This window comes from Mauremys reevesii, linkage group 4 (assembly GCF_016161935.1).
Source record: "Mauremys reevesii isolate NIE-2019 linkage group 4, ASM1616193v1, whole genome shotgun sequence".
In the NCBI taxonomy this organism is placed as follows: domain Eukaryota; kingdom Metazoa; phylum Chordata; order Testudines; family Geoemydidae; genus Mauremys; species Mauremys reevesii.
In genome coordinates this window covers 131057164-131080839 of record NC_052626.1, presented here as the reverse complement: position 1 = coordinate 131080839, position 23676 = coordinate 131057164, and the positions used below count along the sequence as shown (strand labels likewise).

At 48.6% G+C, this 23676-nt stretch overlaps 3 protein-coding genes across 5 annotated transcripts in view; 2 read left to right on the top strand and 1 right to left on the bottom strand.

Annotated features, from left to right (window-relative positions):
* The window catches only part of CCND3 (cyclin D3), a 77014-nt gene extending 69367 nt beyond the window's left edge, over positions 1 to 7647 (top strand). For both annotated transcript variants that reach the window (XM_039538456.1, XM_039538452.1), the window contains one exon: positions 6197 to 7647. The gene's annotated coding sequence lies outside the window, so the exon portion shown is untranslated. The remainder of the gene's footprint in view (positions 1 to 6196) is intronic.
* On the bottom strand, positions 804 to 9498 carry BYSL (bystin like). The gene is made up of 7 exons (XM_039538444.1): positions 9052 to 9498; positions 7262 to 7427; positions 6492 to 6630; positions 4968 to 5101; positions 3786 to 3946; positions 2876 to 2978; positions 804 to 1976 (listed from the first exon to the last, which is right to left on the bottom strand). Exons 1-7 carry the CDS (start codon positions 9338 to 9340, stop codon positions 1628 to 1630), a joined length of 1341 nt encoding a protein of 446 aa, XP_039394378.1. The 5' UTR covers positions 9341 to 9498; the 3' UTR covers positions 804 to 1627.
* Positions 9499 to 10857: 1359 nt separating this feature from the next.
* Positions 10858 to 23109, top strand: MED20 (mediator complex subunit 20). Of its 2 annotated transcripts, XM_039538249.1 has the most exons (4): positions 10858 to 11136; positions 16658 to 16812; positions 20399 to 20652; positions 22434 to 23109. In XM_039538249.1, the coding sequence occupies exons 1-4, from the start codon at positions 11123 to 11125 to the stop codon at positions 22647 to 22649; spliced, it is 639 nt and encodes a 212-aa protein (XP_039394183.1). In that variant the 5' UTR covers positions 10858 to 11122; the 3' UTR covers positions 22650 to 23109. The 2 variants fall into 2 exon arrangements, with proteins under 2 accessions (XP_039394183.1, XP_039394184.1); XM_039538250.1 differs by lacking the exon at positions 10858 to 11136 and having other exon boundaries at positions 16683 to 16812; positions 20404 to 20652.
* The last annotated feature ends 567 nt before the right edge of the window (positions 23110 to 23676 follow it).

Here is a 23676-nt window from a genome sequence, read left to right as displayed (position 1 = left end):
AATTGGGGGGGTGGCGGTGTTCAGTCTGCATCTTAACTGAGCCCTGAATGGCTGGGTCAGATCAGTTACGGGCCTAGTCTTTAGCCTTGGAGTGAGTAACACATGTATCATTTTAACAGGTGAGTCCCAGTCTGCCCCTGCACGGGTGGCAGGGAGGGAAGCAACGTCCAATTGGAGAGAGAAAAAGTTCCAACAGGCTTTCTGGGCTCTCCTGTATCAGCACATCTACTCGAAGGGACACGGTTAGTGCTTACGTAGGGGGGTGATCCAAGGACATGGTGAGATAATCGCTCCCCCTTCATTACACCCTGTGTGGCCAAGTGACGTCCCCAAGGTCACAGCTAGAGACAGTACCCAGGAGTCCTGGCTCCATCACCTCCTGTCAGTGGCTTCTTCCCAGCTGCCTCCTCACCAATGTGCAGAACTGCTACCAACACCCAGCCTTGCTTCTGGCTTCCCGTTCTGTCCCCCATCCCTCCTGACTTGCAGGCGGCTCTCAATCACTTACGCCGAGAGCGCTCCTTTCAACGTGCAGCTGGGTAATTACAGAGTAGCTGCCTTCCCCTGTGACCGTTCCTGCTAAACGCGACGGAACGGATTGATGGGAGCTCTGCACATTGTTCCGTCATCTCCCTGCTAGTGAGTGGCTGTCCTGAGGGAGCCAGCTCTCTGCAAACAAACCCACTGCTCCATCGGTCTCCCCTGGAGCTAAACCCCCATCGAATGCATTACTCTTCCCGTGCCTGCAGAACCAGCCTGGTGCCGACTGCACCTCAGGCGGAGGAATAACTGATTCTGCTCACCGAACGGAAACGTCTGCAGCTGCCAACCCAGACACCAATCCTTCCCCAGGGCATCGCCTGCCAACAACCAAGATGTATGCGGGAGAGCGCAATCTCGTTCCCTGCTGTGCAGGGAACCCGGGGCTGCCTTTCAAATTTATCCTCAGTGAAACGAGGGACAAGTTACAGAAGACGGAAGGCAGGCTCTGTGTATTGAGAGGAAGGGAAGAGTTCTTCAGCGTGCATCAAGGGAACAGCGGTGCTGGCGGAGCAGGGACTGGAACAGATCCCACGTGCCCTCAGTGACTGCCCCCGAATGCACCACCTCTTCCAGGAGGAGGAAGGAGCTGGCTCCCTGCCACCCGACTGTCCCTTTAAAGTGGCTGCAACTGAATCTTTCCAATTGCATCAGACACTAGAGCACGCTCTGTATGTCCCGGGGAAAGGTTTTATTCTCAGACACAGGAGCAGCCCAGAGCTCTTTCACCCTCCCACAGACACCTGTTGGTCTCAGGCCAGTAAGCACATCTTCTGATCTGAGGCAGCTTCCACCACTGCAGAGGTTAACTCCCAGGGAAGGGCCAGGTGAAGAGCACGGCCTGCTTCCGCCCCCTGGGCTACGGGGAAGGAGTCATGGGGGGATCTCAGTGACGGACACACACTCGCTTGGTCCAGCCAAGGATCTAGCTCGCCAGCTGAGCCCCTCTTCCTCTTCCCGTGAAGAAGGCAGCCATGGGACAGCGTCCCCAGCAAGCCATGAGCCATAAGGCAAATGCTGGGCTGCAGCTTCTCCCTGCCAGAAAGAGTCCCCAGCTCCCTGCAGTCCCCACCTCTCTCCCCCAGCCTCACTCCATCGCCACCGGCTGCAGCCCTTCCACGTCCCGAGACTTGGAGTTCACCAGCTCCCTCCTGATCTCGGCCGAGATCTGCGGGTGGCAGTGGAACTTGAGCAGCTCCAACAGGGATTCCTTCTGCTCCGAGGAGAGGTCCTCCTTGTAGCGCTGGACCAAGGTCAGGAGGCACTGGTGCCACAGCACGGGCAAGGTGCGCCGGTCCGTCTGGAAGGCCAGGAAGTGGAAGACCAGGGCGTCTACCACGCGGAAGGGCAGGGCGTATTTCTTGTCGATGAGCAGGCGCAGGAAGATGCTGTTGGCGCCGCTGTATTCCATCTCGGCGAGCTTCAGCTTGGCAGCACTGGGGAGAAGAGCAAGGTCAAAGTGTGCACGGGGGGGGGGGGAAGGGGAGAGAACACGATGACTTGGGGCAGGTGCTTGTCGGTCACACCCGTGGGACTGGGCACCTTCCAACACTAAGAAGCACCCTGCCCCTGTGGCATCTTCAGGAGGACAGGCTTTTGCCAAGGCCTCCCCTTCTCCCAGTTCAGAGCACATTTGTTTCTGGAGCCTGTGACCATCGCTCTTCCCCCTGGCAGCCTTTAAACTTCCCCACCGCCACCTCTATTCTAGGGCCAGGGATTGAAGGCTGGCGAGCCCATGGCATATCAGCTACCAGAGCGGGCCGCACCCTCCGCCCACCCGTCCCTGCTGGCGTAAATCCACTCCCAGAGCCGGAGGGACGTCAAGTCCCCACCCAAAGACTTGCTCTCTGGCAGCTGGCCATCTCGCTACGCGCCCAGGCATGACCCGAGCGCTCTCCCCGCTTCTCTACCCTGGAGAGACCGAATCAAGAGTGGCAGCAAGGGTCTGGTCCTGCATGGCACCAAGTCCCTCCAATGCCACTGGAACAGGTGGGATAACCTAGCAGGGACACAGCCTCCGGGCTATTCCTGTGCTGCTGAGCTAGGAAACTCAGCTACCAGCAACATGGAGCTGTGGCTGAACTGGTATCTCTTGGCCCAGAAGCTTGTGAAGGGGGAGAGCCATCAGAATGGGGAACAGTCTGCCCAGGGAAGTGACAGAAGCGCGTTGCTGCTGAACGGACCAGCCTTGGGCTGCAGTAGGTGGGACCTCGTAGATCTTTTCTAGCTCTGTGAAATGCCAGAGAGGTTTTCCGGCAGAGCCATGACATTGCTGTGGGATTCCCTGAGGAAATGGGAGAACCTCCCCCTGGGGCCCCAGCCCTCCCTACGTTACCTGGAGTGAAGGACGGGGATCGAGCACTTAGCAAGAATGCTCCCTATGATGATGGCTTCCCGTAGCGTGCAGGTCCCCGACTCACACAGGGGGATCAGGATCCCTGGAAGGGAGGGAGAAGAGAGTTGGACAACAGTGCTCTTAACGCAAGACGGCTGGACCTGCGGGGCTCAGAGCCTGAAGCCTACCCCAGCTAACTGACCCCTGCCCCGTGCATTCCAGTCTCTGTGCACGTCCGGCCTGAGAGAATAAACTCTCCAGAGGGGCATCAATGCTGCATCCCTGGGAACCCACTCCTCACCCAAGCGCAGAATGTTGCAGGAGGCACAGGATGGGCTGTGCTCTCTCTGTCCCTGCCAACCTCATCAATGGACAGTACAAATGGACACAGGGGGATCAACTCCCAACTAGGGGTTGCCCTGCCACGAATGAATCTCGCCCATCTCTGACGGGTACCGAAGGGGGCTGTCTCTTTTTGGCAACACTTATACAGCTGATGGTGCCAGTATCAGTGAACTGAATATTCTGATCTAGCCACTGCTGGTTCAACAGGCTTCTTGTCCGCAGCTGAAGAACCAAGCAGGTTTCTGCACCTCGCTTGCTTTTGCTCTCATGGTTTCAGCATCCCTCCCCCTCTCTTTGCTGCTGCTGTTCAACTCTGGAGAGCGTTCAGGGGTTGCTGCGTACATGAAAGAAGTTCACGGTGCAAAATAAAAGGTGCTGCTGATGGAAGGCCAAAGACAGCAAGTAGTTAACTTGAGTCCTCCACCACCCTCCTCCCAGAAAACAACTCCTAACAGAACTGTGACACAAGGAACGCTTACACGACCCAGCCTGCACCTTCCCCACTAAGTCACTGCACTGCAAGCCAGACCCGCCCTCCTCTTACTGCCACCTGGGGTCTTTTCACCTTTGAACCAGGCTCCTGGCTTGAACAAAGCCTTCTTCAAAGCCATGTAGAGGTGGAAATTGAGGCGCTTGTACTCGGCGATGTCATCCCTCACTCGTGGGAGCAGCACTAAGTTATAGAAGCGCTGGGCCATCCTCTCCTTCAGGTTGGAGGAAAAGATCCTGGCAGGAACGAGGGAGTGGGAAATTGAACTCAAGTCTCAGCCCCTATCCCAGCGCACCAATGAAGTCAAGCAGGAAACAGTGTCTAATACTCCCACCTGAGGGTCTCCCTTTCCCACCACACACATCCTAGTTGGCTGGCGGTGGTTTTGTTACCCCATGTCTGAAGCTTCTGTAGGAGAAGCCCAACAAGCGTTTCAGTGTGTGCGCGCATTCTGCTGAAATCCAGGCTGGGTTGGGGTGGCCTAATGGAGGATGAGGAGTCAGGACTCCTGGGTTCTGCCACTGACTGACATGGCGAACTGATCCTCTGTGCCTCATTTATAGAGCAGGAACAATACGCCCTACCCTCCGAAGAAGGGGAAGGCCCTGAGGCTCAGCTAAGGGCCTTGGAGAGCTGGGGTAAGAAGTGCTTAGGAGTGTATGACACTCTGCATTACCTGCTGGGCTTAGTACCAGAGTCATGGGGAATCAATGAAATGACTAAACAGCTTACTTTTAAAGACTGGTACTCCGGCTCCTTGATTAGACTCTATCTACAGCTTCAGAGACTACGGTCCTGTACTCCCTTGCCTGATTGTGCACCTCATCCGTGTTAGAGCCCAGAGTAAAACAGCCAGTGTTATGCAACATTTTATAGTTTGGGATCTGAACCTGTAATATCAAAATCGGACACATTTCCAGCTTCAAGTGTCACAGACTGCAGTTCTCACTCTGACTGCAGGCAGGATGAGCGCCAAGTTAAAGGGCAGGTTACTCAGGAGTGGTTAAAGCTATGGAGAACACACTGACGGGAACAACCGTGCCCTGGGACAGGATGGAGTCAATCTCCTCTCCCTCTAGCAGTGTCAGATCCACAGCACTAGCATGGGTTTCCTGAGGTGGCAAGCGGCTTGCTTCCTCTGTCTTTCAGCTACGGTGAGAGCCAGAGGTTGGTCAGGATTTCAGCAACGTGGCAGGAGTCCGTGGAAAGACCACAGTAAAACCCACAATCCGTAAAACCACAGCGATTATATCATACCTGGTTGCTTGATACATAGCAGCTGCAGTCCATGTTTCTGGCTCTGTGATGTAAAGGATCTGCTCCCAGTTTGACAGTGCTGGGATGATTTTAAATGCTTTGGGGAGTTTGCCACTCCTGTATTTGGATAGCACCTTTAAAACAAAAAGTATGTGGAATGTGGCCAAGTGGTCAGAACAGGGACCTGAGAGCCAGGACTGCTGAGTACTGTCACTAACTCAACGTATGACTAACCAGGTCAGCTGCCTCCTGAGCGCCTTCTCATGGCTGGAAGTCACTCTGTGGCATCCTGCCTCCGTTCACCTCTTCAAGGCCCCTTAATACCTCACTCAGTCCAAAGCAAATTGAAACATTTGCCTCCCATGGTCCAATTTATCCCAGACTCTAATTCGGTGTCTCTCTCCCCTTAGGCCGGAAATACCCAGCCATTTTCCCCAGAGCTGGGTCCCAATTTAAAGCCTCTCTCTCATCAAGCAGGAATTTGGCCCTCTAGGCCCCAATCCCCATTCAATGTCTCTTCCCCTTATGTAGGAAGTCCCAATCCCTCCTTCCCGGTGCTGGGTTCTAATTCAACAGTCACTCCCAGGTTTACTTGGCTAGAGTTCAGCCTTCTAGTTCTCACTTCTCAACTCTCCTGGTGTCAGGGTCTTCTCTGCAGGAGCCTCTCTTGTTTACTGTAGTTTCCTAATCCCACCCCCTGCCACCCTCCTGCTGCCCTTTATAGGGGAACCAGCCATCCTCCATCAGGCCCCATCAGAGCTGCTAACATGGATGGGGTGGTCTGGAGCAGTTTTTTCAGTCATCAGGCTTGAATGGCACCAGGCCTCCAGCCTTTCAGGGGAAAGCCACCCATAGTGACCTTGATAAGGTCACTGGATCCATTTTTTCCATCCGTAGGATGGATATAGCAACGCGCCTTCCTCAAAACTCTGGTGGTTGGGAGGCATAATTATTCATAAAGGGCTTGAGATCCTTGAATGAAAGATGCAGTGGAAACATCAGTTATATTTTTTGGAAGCCTGCAGAGAAGGAGTCTATGCCCGGTGAACACTAACTAATCATGCTGAAATTCCTCTCTGTTCACAGCCTCACATGCTTCTCGGGCTCCTGGACGTAAGAGTATTTTAAAGTCAGCTCTCGAATGCACTCACTCACCGCCAACTGAGCAGTAAAAAGTCTCTCAACATAAGAGTATAATTAACAGCCCCAGTTTTTTTTGCCTGTTGCAGATATAATGATAGGATGGAAACCTCCAACCCTGCAGAGTTTGCAATCTCCTTAATTACCCTGAAGTGCTACACAGCATTGCTGTACAGTGACAGCTGTCATGTGCCGCCTCGGAGATGGCTGCACGTCAGCAGCGGGAGACGATATTTTTCAGCACAAGCCATGAGGATAAAGACACAAGCCACAGTGATTACGAATACTGGCTGCTGGAGCAGCTGGGCTCGATTCGACCTAGCTCCTCACAGAGGTACAGCGTTTTGAAGGTGGACACTGCTATATAGATGTTATTGTTCTTACTTCTCGGACACCCTTGTAGACCTCCAGTACGCGGGGGTCCAGCTGAGGCATGGGGTGGCCCGATATTTCCGACATCATTGTCTCCACCTCTGTCTGCTTCTCCGTGATCTTCTCCATGATGATATCGGCTAGCGTGAGCCTGGCAGACACAGGGGAAGGAAACTGTGTGGAGCTGGTATCTGGCCTAGAAGAGCATCAGCCTGTTCCTTGGCAAACCAGGGAGCAGGCCCAAGGGACTGAGCCCTGCAATGGGAATCAGAGGACTTGAAGCCCGCTCTGCCAGTGGCCTGCTGGGTGACACTTCCCCTTTTTATGCCTGTTTCTGCCCCCATCCTTGAGCTCTCTTGTCTATGTAGGGTGTTTATCTCTTTGGGGTAGAGACTGTCTTACTGAGCGTGTACAGCACCAAGCACAAAGGGAACCCTGATCTCAGCTGGGCCTCTAGGGGCTACAGTAATAGGAGATACTACATATGGCCCGGTGCATGTGTCATTTTAGAGGAAACGAAGCATTATCTACTGTTTGGATCACAGGGAGGTCAGGACTCCTGGGTTCTATTCCTAGTTCTGCCTCAGACTTGCCTCATGAGCTTGAGCAAGAAAATTCTCCCCTATGCTTCAATCTCTCCAGCTATAGAAGAGTGACAGAGCTTTAACCAAAGCCACCTCCCAGAGATCAGTTAACCTCTTCAAAGTGCTGTTCTGAACTTCAACGCTATTTGACTGCTGTGTGGCTGCAAGGAAAGCATGGCTCAGGGGTTTGTTTCCTACCTTAGCGGCGGATTCTTGTTCATGAACATTTCAATGGCTCTCTCATCCTCAGGGTCCACCGTCACCTCCTCGCAGTACTCCCCCTTTCCCATGGATGCAGCAGCCTTCTCCAGTGTGGGCCACTCATCATCCTCTGCATCAGAATCCACATCCTGTGATCCAGACCCTGAAATAAACCAGACACAGTTAAGGTTGGACAAGTCAGGGGGCAGAGATACAGCTGAACAAGTGCATTCCACTCAGCATTCCACACTCTGATCTCCAACCCTCTCGTGTGGCTAGTGAGGTGAATTTGCAGAAGCCCTTTTCTAACAGTAGTCAAACACCCACCAGAGACTTCCTGGGGCAGTCCATCTGAAGGGACAGGCAGAATTTCCATCCAGGCCCAAGATTTGCTTATCCTGTGCCAATTGCCTCATTAACTACCAGGATCAACCAATAAGGTTGGAGAACAGCCGTGCAATTAAAAATTACCCGGACAACTTGAAGCTTCATCAACTAAAGAGTTAAAAAGCAGATTCAGGTCCTACACACATGCCTAAGTCCCTCCTGCTCATTTTTGTAGGATTCTAACTATGGCTTGTTTTTATTATTTTTCTCTCTCCTGTTGCCATAGGAAGAAATCACACAAGCCCAGAGAGAGCTTACTGGAGGCCCTGATCCTGCAAAAACAAACTGAACTTTATACTCAGGCTTTAATGTAACTACTCACATGTGTAAGTATTTGCAGGATCATGGACTAAGGCTCACATTGTAAAAGGTATTTAGGTACCCAACTCCTCTACCTTTAAAAGCTGGCCCTAAGTGACCATTAAACTGACAACACCATGTGCTGTCAAATGTACGGTAAAAAACAATATATGATTTGGGACAGGAAATGAGGAAGAACCTCATACCCAAGGGAAAGGATGGTCTATTGAATAGACCACTGGACTAGAACCCAGGAAACCTGGGTTCAGTTCCTGAGTCAGCCACAGATTCCTTGTGTGACTTTGGACAAGTCCCTAGATCTCTCTGTGCAGCTGTTGAATGGGAACAATACTTCCCTTTGTCTGAGAGGTGCTGACAGGATCAGATCCCTTCATGATTGTGAGATACTATAGTGATGAGGGTTGTGTAAGTATACAGACATGGATAAAAAAGTGGAAGAGGAGTAATGTAGGGAGACAGAATGCCTTCCCATGACACAACTCAGCCGAGGCACCCAGGTGAACACACCTATAACTTTTGCTGTATAATCAGGAGCCAGAACTTTGTTTTACATCTCATCCGGAAGGCAGCAGCCAAGGCAGCACAATGCCCCCTTCCACTATACTGGGACTTTTGTTGCAAACTGATTTATGATGAGCACTGCCACCTACTGACCTGCCAACACCACTTCCTGAAGCCTTCTGGGACATCGTTGGGAAAAGAGGGAAATACTTTAACACAATACCATAGCATATCTACCCAGGCCTAACTTTTAATACTCGGCCTCTCCGGGACTGGGAGGGTGGAAAGAAAAATCCCATGAGAATTTAGAAGGGGGTTCTTCTCTTCCCCATCAAACCTGCTATATCAAAGGGAAAGGGGGGGAGGGAGGATTGTCCCCACCCAGCCGAAACTGACAAGCAGAGATCAGGCTCGTTAATAAGTGACAGCGCCCAGCCGTGTCCTCAAAGCCAGCTCTGCGCTTCAATAAGGAGCAGCGTTCACCCCAAGCAACGGCTAGAGAACCAGCGCAGCTCACCCCACCCACTCCCAGCCCCACCCCCCTTGCGTGCTCAGTCCCCGGCTCTGTCCCCACTCACCCAGCACCGTGGTCTTCTCCTTCTTCGGTTCGGTTCCTTTGCCAGGGCAGTGCTCAGCCTCCAGCTCCTCCTGCTGGATCCGAGCCTGCTCCAGGATCCTCCGGGACAGCTTCTCATCCACGTACTGGTCCTCCTGTTCCCCACCGCCATGCTGCCCGCCTCTGCCTCGCCGCTTCACCCGCGTGGTGGGCTTCACCGAGTCCCCGTCTATGATCTGCTCGGCCAGGGACACGTTCCTGGCCGCCTCCCCTGCGCCCCCCGTGCCCCTCCGCCGCTTGACCTTAGGCATGTTGATCCCCCAGCTCGCTCTCCCTGGCCTGCGACAAAGCCCACGCGTGCGGCCTGTGTGTGCGTTGCGTACGCAAGGGAAGGGGAGGGGCGGCTGGAGAGGTGCCACCAAAGCGCATGCGCTCCTAGAACGTTGCGACCCCTTCCGTTCCAAAACTGGCAACAGCCTAGTCAATCCTGTCGCAAGGCTCGGCTCTTAAAGGCGCAGCCGTCCTATTTTACAGTGGCTTCTAGGAACTTCTCCTAAGGCAGAGTCTTTCATCCTACAAAGTCCTTCATCATTCAGAGCGAGTTCAGCTTTCAAAGCAGCAGAGAGAGAAGGTGGATTTACTGTATTGAGACAACGGCTGGACTCACCCACCTGTTAACTCCATTGAGATACGTTAGGCTGGAAGAAATTGGTGGAGGGGCAGGGAATATTGGTTACTTAGCTAAATAATTCTTAGGGGTTTTCTTTTTTTGGTTTTTATTTTATTTATTCTCAGGAATGTATTAGTGTTTATTACTACAGCAACAAAAACAGGTGAAAATCTGTGGGAAAATATTTTTTCTGGGTAAATATCTGGGTTTATTTTGGTGGACGGAAGGATGAGGAAAAGATATTCAGTAGATGAATGCTTTGATTAATGGAATTCAATGTGGTTTGCTGCAGAACTAAAACAGAACTCAAAACATAATGCCACCTCTGAGTTTAAGAAAACAATAGCTCTCTAATCCCCAAATAAAACTTTTCATTTGAATAAACAGTTTACTATAAATATTTACATTTCATACTGAGGCCACACCATCCTTTTCTCCTCTTTTTGTTTTATTAAAACTTTTGAATACTTACTTGTGTTCTGAAACATATTCTAATACAGATTTTTTTTCTTACCATTTTAGTTTAATGTGTGTCAGATCTTTAAACCGTTATCTGCTAACAGCTTGAAATGTGTACTTGGTGGGACCGAGATTCATCAGTACGTTCAGATGCGCACGCACTTCAGAGCTTGCGTGGGTGCCTGTTTGTTTATTGTGTGTATCTTCTAGACTAACTACATAGCCTTACTTCAACAGGCAGCTTTGCATATACACACAGCCTAATGTATTATCACAACACATATATCTCATGCCATGTATTGTATTTCCTAATAAAACAACTTTTATATATATATTTGACTGGTACAAAGGTAGGGTGAAAATCAGAAAAAAATGAATAATACTTTTTGTAAAACCCAGGATTTATTCGGTTAAAAAACAGTTTAAACTGAAAACAAAGGAGCTTAATAATTCTTTAAAAAAGCTGCCCCTCCTAAATGTTGCCTTCTTTATGATGAAGGAGTTTGCAAGGTGTTTCTCTCAGGCCTTTGTCAACTTCCTCCTGGGACACTGGGGAGCATTGACACAAGAATTCTTTCCTCCTGTTCTTCTGTGTCCCCTGGTTCTGCAGTCCCGTGCCAAGCAGTCTCTACTCCCACTCTGAAACCTGTCACAATCTTTGGTAACTGATGCTGCGTCCAGGAGGCGGTAAGTAGCACCGTGACCTACAGAGAGGCAGGGGGCCTGGCCTGAGACTCGTATCCGCCCCTCTGGATGACATCATTTCCTGCTTGTTGCTTTTCACTGGGATAGTAGAGGACAGGGAGGGGTTGCTGGGTTAGCAAATGTGCTTCCTGCCCAGGAGAGAGAGACGTTCATGTACAAGTCCTTGCTGCAAATATATTTGAAATACTACACAGTATCAGCTGAGCCTCCTTCTCCTTCGTAGGGACCAGTCCAGCCCTACGTGAAGACTTCAAGAAGCATGGGAGTCACCTGGTAGGACTTTCTATGTTCCGTGGTTGGGTTTTTATTTACTTGCAATGAATGTGACTGCATGATGTTTGTAGACTGGTGTCTGCCAGGAGCAGCTCTGTTACAGCAGGTTAGGTTCCATCAACGGGGGGGAGCTCCTTGCACCGAGCCCTGAAAGGTTACTTCCTTAGGAGGTGCTCTGTTGCAGGATGATCTCACGGGTGCCTATTCAGACTGCATTGATTCTTGCTGGGAGTGAACCGTGGCAGCTTCTTCAGCCTGTGCTCCTCGTTGGTGTTTGAGCTGCTGGTGCTGTCTTACTGTTCGAGCCAGCAGCACCCTGCTGCACCACCCGCTTGGTCATCGTCACATGAGTCCCGGTGGGGATAATGGGAGAAGGCACCCAGCAAAGAAGAATACGGGTGAGGCAGGATCCTTGTTTAGGAGGGCTTGGAACATAAGAGCGGCCATACTGGATCAAACCAATAGTCCGTCTAGCCCAGTATCCTGTCTTCCGACAGTGGCCAATGCCAGGTGCCCCAGAGGGAATGAACAGAACAGGTAATCAGCAAGTGATCCATCCCGTGTTGCCCATTCCCAGCTTCTGGCAAGCAGAGGCTGGGGACACTTCAGAGCATGGTTTTGCATCCCTGCCCATCTTGGCTAGTAGCCATTGATGGACTTATCCAGTATCAATTTATCTAGTTCTTTTTTGAACCTTGGCCTTCACAACATCCTCTGGCAAAGAGTTCCACAGGTTGACTGTGTGTGGTGTGAAGAGATGCTGCTGCTCAGGGAATGCAAAGAGGGAGCTGGCTGGGTAATGTTCAGTCAGGGATCCAGTTGGGCTTGTAATCGTAGAATCATAGAAGATTAGGGTTGAAAGGGACTTCAGGAGGTCATCTAGTCCAATCCCTGCTCAAAGCAGGACCAACACCAACTAAATCATCCCAGCCAGTATTGTGTGAAGCCTGACCGTAAAAACTTCTAAGGATGGAGATTCCACCACCTCCCTAGGTAACCTATTTCAGTGCTTCACCACCTTTCTAGTGAAATAGTTTTTCCCAATATCCAACCTAGACCTCCCCCACTGCAACTTGAGACCATTACTCCTTGTTCGATCATCTGCCACCACTGAGAACAGCCGAGCTCCATCCTCTTTGGAACCCCCCTTCAGGTAGCTGAAAGCTGCTATCAAATCCCCCCTCACTCTTCTCTTCTGCAAACTAAACAAGCCCAGTTCCCCCAGCCCCCTAATCATTTTTGTTGCCCTCTGCTGGACTCTCTCCAATTTGTCCACACCCTTTCTGCAGTGTGGGGCCCAAAACTGGACGCAGTACTCCAGATGTGGCCTTGCCAGTGCTGAACAGAGGGGAATAACCACTTCCCTCGATCTGCTGGCAATGCTCCTACTAATGCAGCCCAATATGCCATTAGCCTTCTTGGCAAAAAGGGCACACTGCTGATTTATATACAGCTTCTCGTCCCCTGTAATCCTCAGGTCCTTTTCTGCAGAACTGCTGATTAGCTAGTCGGTCCCCAGTCTGTAGCAGTGCATGGGATTCTTCTGTCCTAAGTGCAGGACTCTGCACTTGTCCTTGTTGAACCTCATCAGATTTCTTTTGGCCCAGTCCTCCAATTTGTCTAGGTCACTCTGGACCCTATCCCCACCCTCCAGCATATCTACCTCTCCCCGCACCTTAGTGTCATCTGCAAACTTGCTGAGGGTGCAATCCATCCCATTATCCAGATCATTAATAAACATGTTGATCAAAACCGGCCCCAGGGCATGACCCCTGGGGCACTCTGCTTGATACCATCTGCCAACTAGACATTGAGCCATTGATCACTACCCCTTGAGCCTGACAATCTAGCCAGCTTTCTATCCACCTTATAGTCCATTCATCCAATCCATACTTTTTTAACTTGCTGGCAAGAATACTGTGGGAGACCGTATCAGAAGCTTTGCTGAAGTCAAGATATATCACGTACACTGCTTTCCCCATATCCACAGAGCCAGGTATCTCATCATAGATGGCAATCAGGTTGGTCAGGCATGACTTGCCCTTGGTGAATCCATGTTGACTGTTCCTGATCACCTTCCTCTCCTCCATTTTGTGCTTCAAAATGGATTCCTTGAGGACCCGCTCCATGATTTTTCCAGGGACTGAGGTGAGGTTGACCGGTTTGTAGTTCCCCAGGTTCTCCTTCTTCCCTTTTTTAAATATGGGCACTACATTTGCCTTTTTCCAGTTGTCCAGGACTTCCCCCGATCGCCACAAGCTTTCAAAGATAATGGCCAAGGGCTCTGCAATTACATCAGCCAACTCTCTCAGCACCCTCGGATGCATTAAATCTGGACCCATGGACTTGTGCATGTCCGTCTCTTCTAAATAGTCCTTAACCTGTTCTTTCACCACAGAGGGCTGCTCACCTCCTCCCCATACTGTGTTGCCCAGTGCAGCAGTCTAGGAGCTAACCTTGTTTGTGAAGACAAAGGCAAAAAAAGCATTGAGTACTTCAGCTTTTTCCACATCATCTGTCACTAGGTTGCCTCCCACATTCATTAAGGTCCCACACTTTCCCTGACCTTTTTCTTGTTGCTAACATACCTGTAGAAACCCTTCTGTTACTCTTCACATCCTTTGCTAGCTGCAACTCCAGTTGTGTTTTGGCCTTCCTAATTACACCCCTGCATGCTCAAGCAATATTTTTATACTCCTCCCTAGTCATCTGTCCAAGTTTCCACTTCTTGTAAGCTTCCTTTTTGTGTTTAAGCTCACCGAAGATTTCACTTCCATATTTGCTATAATTTCTGCACATCGAGATGGTTTGTTCCTGCGCCCTCAATAAGGCTTGTTTAAAATACAGCCAGCTTTACTGGACTCCTTTCCCTCTCATATTAGCCTTCCAGGGGATCCTGCCCATCACTTCCCTAAGGCAGTCAAAGTCTGCTTTTCTGAAGTCCAGGGTCTGTATTTTGCTACTCTCCTTTCTTCCTTTTTGTGAGGATCCTGAACTCAACCATCTCATGGTCATTGCTCCCCAGGTTGCCACCCACTTCTACTTCCTCTACCAATTCTTCCCTGTTTGTAAGCAGCAGGTCAAGAGGAGAACGGCCCCCTGGTTGGTTCCTCCAGTACTTGCACCAAGAAGTTGTCCCCAACACTCGCCAAAAACTTCCTGGATTGTCTGTGCACTGCTGTATTGCTCTTCCAGCAGATGTCAGGGTTATTGAAGTCCCCCATTAGAACCAGGGCCTGTGTTCTGGAAACTTCAGTTAACTGTCCAAAGAAAGCCTCGTCTACCTCATCCTCCTGGTCCGGTGGTCTATAGCACACGCCCACCCAGGGCTGGCTCCAGGCACCAGCACAGCAAGCAAGTGTGTGGGGTGGCCAACAGAGAGGGGTGGCACCTCCGGCTCTTGGGCGGCGGGTCCCTCACTCCTTCTGGAAGCAAAGGACCAGCCACCGAATTGCTGCCAAAGACAAAGTAGTGCCGCAAATCACAATCACAACTTTTTTTTTTTTTTGCTGCTTGGGGCGGCAAAAATCCTGGAGCCAGCCCTGGGCCCATCACGACATCACCCTTTTTGCTTTCGCTTCTAAACTTAACCCAAAGTCTCTCCACAGGCTTTTCTCCAGTTTCATACTGGAGCTCTGAGCAATCATACCACTCTTTTACATACAGTGCAACTCCTCCACCTTTCCTCCCCTGCCTGTCCTTCCTGAACAGTTTATACCCATCCATGACAGTCATGTGAGCTACCCCACCAAGTATCTGTTATTCCAATCACATCATAGTTCCTTGATTGTGCCAAGACTTCCGATTCTTCCTGCTTGTTTCCCAGGCTTCTTTCGTTCGTGTACAGGCACCTAAGATAACTAGCTGACTGCCCTGCTTTCTCAGTATGAATCAGGAGCCCACTCCCTGTTGCACCCTCCTCCTTGTGTTTCCTCCTGGTATCCCACTTATCTCAGGGCTTAGGTCACTGTCCCTCGGCAAACCTAGTTTAAAGCCCTCCTCGCTAGGTGAGCAAGCCTGCCTGCAAAGATACTCTTCCCTCTCCTCGTTAGGCTTCAGCAAGCTATGTCAATATTGCAGCTGGGAATATAACATAATGGGAAAATATTGCAATGGGTATTAAGGGCATAGAGGTCATGTATTTAAAAACAGGAGATCAAGGCTTTATACTGCTCAAGAGGGAAATAGGAGAGCTCTAAGGATGTCAAGAACACGTTTGACCACAGGCTATCTGGAGCTACCAGTGTAACAGAGCAAAAACCTTGTGTAAAACCTTCTGGGTGAGGTTTATTTTATGTTTATAGGGTGACAAGAAAAATTTATCTCTACAGTGTCCCATCTGTCCTGGCACTTGGCCAGCACCCATTGCAGTGATACTTAGTATGGTGCCTATGCTTGCTCTGCCTGCCTTAGGGTTTTCTTAAATGCCTGTCACAGCTGGGTTGGGATGGCTGAGTGGTCTAACAGGCCACATTCAAAGCTTTGTCTTGTCCTCTCCTGGGTGTTCCAGCTTCCCTGTAGAGCTGTGGGTTCAAATCCTGCCCCTGACCCCTCTCTTCAATGCAGGGGTGGGCAAACTATGGCCTGTGGGCTGGATCCGGCCTGCCAGCTATTTTAATCCGGCCCTTGAGCTCTCGGTGGGGTCTGGGGCTTGCCCCACTCCAGCAAGGTCAGGAGCCGCTCCACGCAGCTCCTGGAAGCAGCGGCATGGCCCGCCTCTGGCTTCTACGTGTAGGAGCTGCCAGGGGGCCCAGCTTCGCATGCTGCCTCTGCCGTAAGCGCCGCCCCTGCAGCTCCCTTTGGCCGGGAACTGCGGCCAATGGGAGCTGCAGGGGCGGTTTCTGGGGACGGGGCCACGTGCAGGAGCCGGAGAAGGGACATGCCACTGCTTCTGGGACCAGCTTGAGGTAAGCGTCGGCCAGAGCCTGCACCCCTGAGCCAGCCCCCCTGCACCCCATCACCCTGCCCCAGTCCTGATCCCCCTCCCGCCCTCCGAACCCCTTGATCCCAGCCCGGAGCACCTTCCTACACCCCAAACTCCTCATCCCCAGTCCCACCCTAGAGTCTGCGCCCCCAACCAGAGTCCTCAGCCCCTCCCACACCCCAGCCCTCATTTTGTGAGCATTCATGGCCTGACATACAATTTCTATTCCCAGATGTGGCCCTCTGGCCAAAGAGTTTGCCCACCCCAGTTTTAATGGCTGGATGTCTTAGCTCAATGCTATAGCTCAAAAAGAAGCATATGGGTTTGATAGAAAAATTACAGGGTGAGGTTCCCTGCCCTGTGTTAGTCAAGAGGTCAGACAAGACTATCACAATGCTCTCTTCTGGCCTTTAAGTGAATGAGTCAAGTATGCAAGTGCTCTACAGATCAGATAACTATCATGTATGTTGGCTTCTAATCTCTATTCTAGACTTTATAAGTACATTGACTGGCTGAAATTGATTCTGACTTGGTTATCATATCTCTATGTATGCAATTACTGAATCTTTTCTGTTGCTTCCTTGTCTTCTATGATAGTGTGTCTCAGATGCCCGTGGCAGAGGGGAAGAGCGTCCAGCAAACAGTTGAAATCCTAACAAGGAAATTGGAGCTGCTGGGAGCAGAAAAACAAGGAACATTTTGTGTAGACTGTGAGACCTACCACACCGCTGCCTCCACCATGGGAAACCAAGGTCTGCATTTCACTTCCTTTCATGGAGTGATCAAAGCACCCTGTGGCGATCAACGATCGTTAAGGCTGATCGCTGGGGTTGGTAGAACTCAACTCGAGTAATGTTCAGGGAAGTAATTGCTCTCTTATTTTCTGACAAGGACATCTAATGCCAGCTCTGAGGTTGAGTCTCAATCCCACTAATGCTTCCCCCCCCCCCCCTTCTTTTCTCCAATTATTCAGAGTGTCACTACTGCAATAACTTGGCGGTAGCTGTAGGGAAGAAAAGTAAAATAGGGACCAGATGCATGGATTCTATTCTCAGAATCCATGCATTCTATTCTCCCAATGTTTAAAATGTACGTAACAATACTGACCTACCTCACATGGGGTTGGGTGGCTTGACTGCTGATAATAAAACGCTTGGTGATCTTTGGATGAAAGATGTTGCATCGATAAAGATTGATTCACTCCCCAAAAGCTTCCTTAACACTGAGTTAAGACTGACCTGCGATGCCTCATACCTTCTGAGTGCAACTGTACTTAAACTGCTGAAAACCAGGAAGTACAGAGATCCGGTACTCACCAGTCCTGCAACCTTCATATTGCCCTCTTTGAGTGACGCCCCAAATCTGCTGTTACAGACAGTAATAATCTGTCCTTCCACTTGTCATTCTACAAGGGTACAAGGAAATGCTGGTCAACCTTCGCTATTAACAAGGATTTTAGGTAGGGAATTTCCCTTGTTCTTTGAGGAAGAGGTGGTACGGGGGGACAGTTTTCCTAGGGAGACCATAGAATGGTGTCGTGACTCTTTTTTTAAGTGGGGCTGTATCTCAGGACACCCTTTTTAATCAACTTCAAATTTAGACTCCTAGCCCCTACCCTGGTTCCTCAAGATGCACGGCACTTTTTCAAGACCCTCTGAGTGAGCATGTGGACTACAGAGTGCTTTAAAAAAGTAACTCAAGCAACTAGTCTCACCTTCAGCTGTCATTGTGTTACAGCAGGGGTCGGCAACCTTTCAGAAGTGGTGTGCCGAGTCTTCATTTATTCACTCTGATTTCAGGTTTCGTGTGCCAGTAATACATTTTAACATTTGTAAAAGGTCTCTTTCTATAAGGCTATAATATATAAACAAACTATTGTTGTATGTAAAGTAAATAAGGTTTTTCAAATGTTTAAGATGCTTCATTTAAAATTAAATTAAAATGCAGAGTCCCCCAGACCGGTGGCCAGGACCCAGGCAGTGTGAGTGCCACTGAAAATCAGCTCGCATGCTGCCTTTGGCACTTGTGCCATAGGTTGCCTACCCCTGCGTTACAGCTTCGCTACAAAAACAACAAAGAGTCCGGTTGCACCTTAAAGACAAACAGATTTATTTGGGCATAAGCTTTCGTGGGTAAAAAACCTCACTTCTTCGCTATAAGTGTCTCTAGAGGTCAGCAGTGAGCTTGTGCCTCCGTGTTTCTGTCTGGGAATGTGCATGGCTTCACTGTTGCCCATGCAGAGTTCTCTGTGAACACTAGGCTGTCTGGCTCAAGGTATTTCTTGCAACTTTGCCCTGCTGTTGGATTTTGCTGTTTGCATGTAAGAAAAGTAACAGACGTTTGATTTTTTTTGTGATGTCTGCAGAAATCTGCCAAAGGGCTAGTTCTTTATATAGGCAGCTGCACAGTATCATAGCTCTTCTTTCTAAAGCCCCATGCGAACCAGTTGTAAAGCATCCACTTTTCCTTGAATACCCAAAACAACTTTCTGCTGATGGCGTGCCCCATTGGCTAATGAATCAACAGTGATCAAAAAGATAGTTTGGGGTATTTTTCCTATGTAACATATTTTAAAAAGAACTTCCTTTCACAGCTAAGTAAAGGCTATGTGATATGGCATTTCTTGCGTTAAGCTCTCATTAAGAGTCTAATTCTGGTTGTTGGGCTTGGTGTGTGGGTGGCTGGGTGGTGCGGTGGCCTGTGATATACAGGCGGTCAGGCAGGATGATTTGGTGGTCCCTTCTAGCTTTAAACTGTATGGCTCTATAATAGCAGCAGCTGTGTGTGTGAATTCGCATTTAGCGGCTCCCTAAATCTTCAAGATATTTTTTTTCCCAAATGCATGTGTTATGTGGAAAGCATGTTAGGCCCCAATCAGCAATTGGCCACGCATGGCCATACCCCTGCACCCAGATGGCCTTCAGTGAACTCAGCATGGGTGCAGGGATTCACATGCACAGAGTCACTGTGACTCTCTCTCACATCTGTGTCTCAGTTCCTCTGATGCTGCCTTGGTGGTAGTGATTTGCTGCTGGCTTGTGCTAGCGCAAAGTATGATACCATACCACGTAATCTCCCCACCCTTCACTCTGCTGCACTGGTGAGTGAATGAGAGTTAAGACTAGACTCCACCTATCCGCCTGTACCCCTGCTCCAGGGATGCACAAGGACAGTAAGCAGGTGCCCAGACCCAGGATCTACATGGGCAAGGGGGAGTCTTTATTTCCCCTAACATCCCTTGCAGGGATGTACAATGCAAGTCACAATCTAGCCCTATGTTATTTATAATGCCTTCGAGCCCCATTGGAACCCCCTTTTATGCATGAGGAATTACTCGTTGAGGTCACTGGGGCTGTTTGTATAACTGCTCTTTCGCAGTCTGGCCTGTAGATTGTTAAAGCAGAAAGATTACTCATGTACCAATGTACTCATCCCTGTTCATGCTCCTTATTTACATTTTGCCTTTCTCTCATCTTGGGCAGTGTAAATCAAGGTCGCTTTTGTCTCTAGTCAGTTTCTGTCTCAGCGCCGCAGGTTTTGGGTTGTGTGTACTTACAGGGGTTATTGGTCTAAAAAATGTTTCTGCTGGGATTTCAAAAAAAATAATAAATTCCTATTTGTGTTCAGTTTTGTAGAAGGGTTGGAAGGATTCTTAGTTTTTCCCCAGTGCCTAAATTTTGAGTTGACGGTGCCCCTAAGGAGTAAAGTTCCTGAGAATTCATCGTGGTGGGTCAGTGTTTGGATCCGTTCATATGGAATGTTAAAGGAAACCTGGCTCCAAATATTGAATTTGTTCAAGTTGGGCTCTCTTGTTACAAAGGGTGGAGGGCATCCAGTATGCGCTCTCGTTATTAGACATTAAGTATCATCAGTTCTGTAGACAGTTCCCACCTCCCCGTCCCCAGTAAAATATCCCATTCCCAAGCTGACATAGGTATGTATCAGTGGGTGAATTGGTAAGTGGAAACCCAGCAGTAAAGTTAGCAGTCAGATGGCTTTCTTGAGTAATCGGTGCAAATCCTGTTTAGAAATTTGAGTTTTGGCCTCATACATCTCAGTGGGCACAGGAAATACAGAGATCAGGATGTGTTCTGGAATGGCAGAAATGTTAATGTACCTGCCTGAGGTTTTTTTTATGTTTTGTTTTTAGATCATAAAACAAACCCAAACACCCAGCATCCAGAACCATGTTAAACATTCATGAGGAATACAGAAATCCTGAAATAGCGTTTCTTTTGTCCTTGTCTTTGTTGATTCTAACAGATGTTTCTTCTTGAAAGCACACAAGAAGGAAGAAGCATCATTTCTACAGTTAAAATACCGTTGCTCTTGTTCCAGGGCAGGCTGGCAAGCTGATGTACGTGATGCATAATTCTGAATATCCCCTCAGCTGTTTCGCTCTCTTTGAAAACGGCCCCTGCCTCATAGCAGATGCCAACTTTGACGTCCTGATGGTGAAACTGAAAGGCTTTTTCCAAAACGCCAAGGCAAACAAGATAGAGAGCCGGGGTACGCGGTACCAGTACTGTGACTTCTTGGTGAAGGTTGGCACTGTTACCATGGGGCCCAGTGCCCGGGGAATATCTGTGGAGGTAAGGCTGTTTGTTCCTTGAGGTGGCTAGTATCATTGACTTCAGAGAATCACAGAATCGTAGGATCAGAAGGACCTTGTGCTCCTCCTGTCTAACAATGAGAGTATTGCGATTAGAGTCATGAGCATCAGTCCTAGCACACCAGCTGCCTAAATATGGCCAAGTACTTTGTAGGCATCACGACAGAGGTGAATTTGAGGGACGATGCCCTGGCTTTGCCGACCGTCAAGGGGAGATCTTCCAGTGTGTATGAAATGACATGGGAAAGGGTGCAAAGGTGTTTCAGGGAAGAATAAGACTAACGGGTAACTGTTGCATTGCAGGCGTATATGAACAAAGCTTTTTAGTCAGTTTGATTGGCAGCAAAGTTATTTATTTTTTTTTAGCATACATTTTTATACTTTTGAAGCAGGCAAGCAAGCAGTTGCTAATTGGTTAACAAAATTTACACAGCCGCAGCTGTAACCCCATAGGGTAATTATTATCCTAACACCTGTTTGACTTATCATCCTATTTACTGCCTACCAGCAGATAAAAACTAGCCTCGACCTTGAAGTCTAAACACTTTAGCTTTTACATATTTATTTGCTAAGTTCCCACAGGTAACAACAACTGTCATCATTAGCAGAGCAGAGACATATGTTGAAGGCTCAGTAGTGTGTATGAGAGAATAGGTGGGGTGTGCTAAGCTAGGAAGCACCTCTGAAAGTGAAGATGAGTAGTTTTGTTTTGTTTTGGACGCAATGGAAAAGGGGAGCCAGATTTTTGTCTCTTTCTAAACACTTTTAAATCCTGTTTTACAAATATTTGATTAGTCACCTCATTGGACATCTTTAAACATGTTTCAACATTCCTAGTCAATAGAAACATAGATCAAGTAATAGCATTATTATATTTCAGTAGAATAAACGCAGTTGCCAGAATGATAGCAGCATTTCTATTGATCTTAGGTTTAGCAGAAGCTTGCGTTATACCAAACTTGAGTTTGGGACCCAATTTGAGCTGCCTGTCTTGTACTTTGGAAAACTGGTTGAATTAAAAACATGTCTGATCTTAATCCTGCTTATAAACACCTCCACCCTCACCCCTGTCGAGTAAGGCAAGCTGGGTTTGTTGAATCCTGAGGTTCATCAGCATGCATAGGAGGATATAATTATCAGATCCCCATTTGTAGTTCATCATTCTTGTCAGCTTGCAGGGATGGTTTTGCTTTTTTTTTAAATAAGCAAATGTAACGCCTGTGACAGTGAAGAAGTTGGTAGCAGGTTCTGAGCACATTTCTACAGCTACCTGTCTGATTCTTTTTTACACACGCACACAATCTAACAATCCACCTCATTTCTGACACGCAACATCCTTGTTATTCCAGACCCAAGTCCCTCCTGGGCAAAGTGGCATTTGAACCAAGGTCTGCAGAGGTGACTGGCTAGTGCATTAACCTCCGCTGTGCCATCTAGCCCTGGAGTACCTAGGTCACTTAATAATAATGATGCATCTGCAGCTTTCTGATAACCTTTTACTTCCCTGGTCCCCATTGCTTTTGTAAGTAAAATTCAGGTGAGTTCCTTGAATGTTTTCCAGGGTGCTGGCTCATTGTTTATCAAATAAGTGAAGGAGGAAAAAAATTAAACATCTCCTTTTAGTTTGCATATATGAGGAGGATTGTATATCCCTGTGTCTCCAAAGGATTGACGCGTTCTGTATCAGGGTTCAAAGTTAATTGTCTCCTATGTGGTTACCGTCCCCTGCTCTGGGCTTCAGTGCTCCTGTTTCTGTTCCAGGTGGAATACTGCCCGTGTGTGGTAGCCAACGACTGCTGGAACCTGCTCATGGAGTTCATGCAAAGCTTCATGGGGAATCACACTCCTGGAATCCCATCCATGTTTGGCACCAAGCACGACAGCATCTACAGCCCAGGTGACACAATGGCTCAGTACATGGAACTGTTCAACAAGATCCGCAAACAGCAGCAGGTGCCTGTAGCTGGGATCAGATAAAGAAGACTCCAGGAGACTTTTTTTTTTTTTTATTAAAGTGACACTATCCTCTTTTTTCCGATTGTCCTCATGGATCAGGAATCCCAGCCCTTTGCTCAATAATGTCCTAAAGACGTCTTCCCCCTAGAGAAAAACACCATTCATCTCCATATAGCAGGGGTAGAATCAGTTTTTCCTACCTCCAAGCTTGGTCTCAAATATAGCGTGTGTTTCATCCTGTATTCAGTGGTTAGCCCATTGGTGCTGGTGTGTCTCAGTGCAACAGCAATGCTTGATTCTGGTGATAAATGTTCTTCTACAGAAGGATAAAGTAGAAAATCCAGCTATGTGCAGATACAGGCAGGGTTTTGTTGTCCCTCATTTTCCGTAGTGGCAGGCTGGTGAATGTGGGTTTTGGGGATATTCGTATGGAAGCATTTTGGTACCACTTTAATAATAATTAAAAAAAGGCTTATTTTCATATAAGGATGTGGAGTCTTTTTATCCAGCAAGGGTGTGTGTATGTGTGTGTGTTGTAACAAATTTCTTTAATTTTTCTCTGGTGCAGAAGTTATTTCTTAGCTACGTTTATCTTTGATTTTGTTGAGGGGCTTTACACCCTCGATGGAAAATAATTTCCTTTTGTGACCAAAAATCTCTCTCAATTCTTTGCTGTCCCCTTGTGGTTATGTTCTTACCTTGCCATCATCTTTGATCGCTGATGGGCGGATTAAAACCTTCTGGCTCTCTGATGATACAAATGGAGTCTGGTCTTCCTGAAGGATTCTTCTCATCTGTTGAAACAAAGTATCTGCCACCCTATCTCATGGCTAGAAAGGGAACTGGTGAAACTGATAGAGGTCTCTTTGCTTTAAATCTCTACTCACCTGTGAAGTCCCATTGATTTCAGTGGGACTATTAAGGTAAGTAAGGGTTTGCAAGCGGCAGATTGTAGATTTACTGCAGGGCTTGAATATCATACAGCAATGATTTACTTATTTGGATGGAAAGCTAGGGAAATTCCCTCCCTTTAAGCCATCTGTGCCCT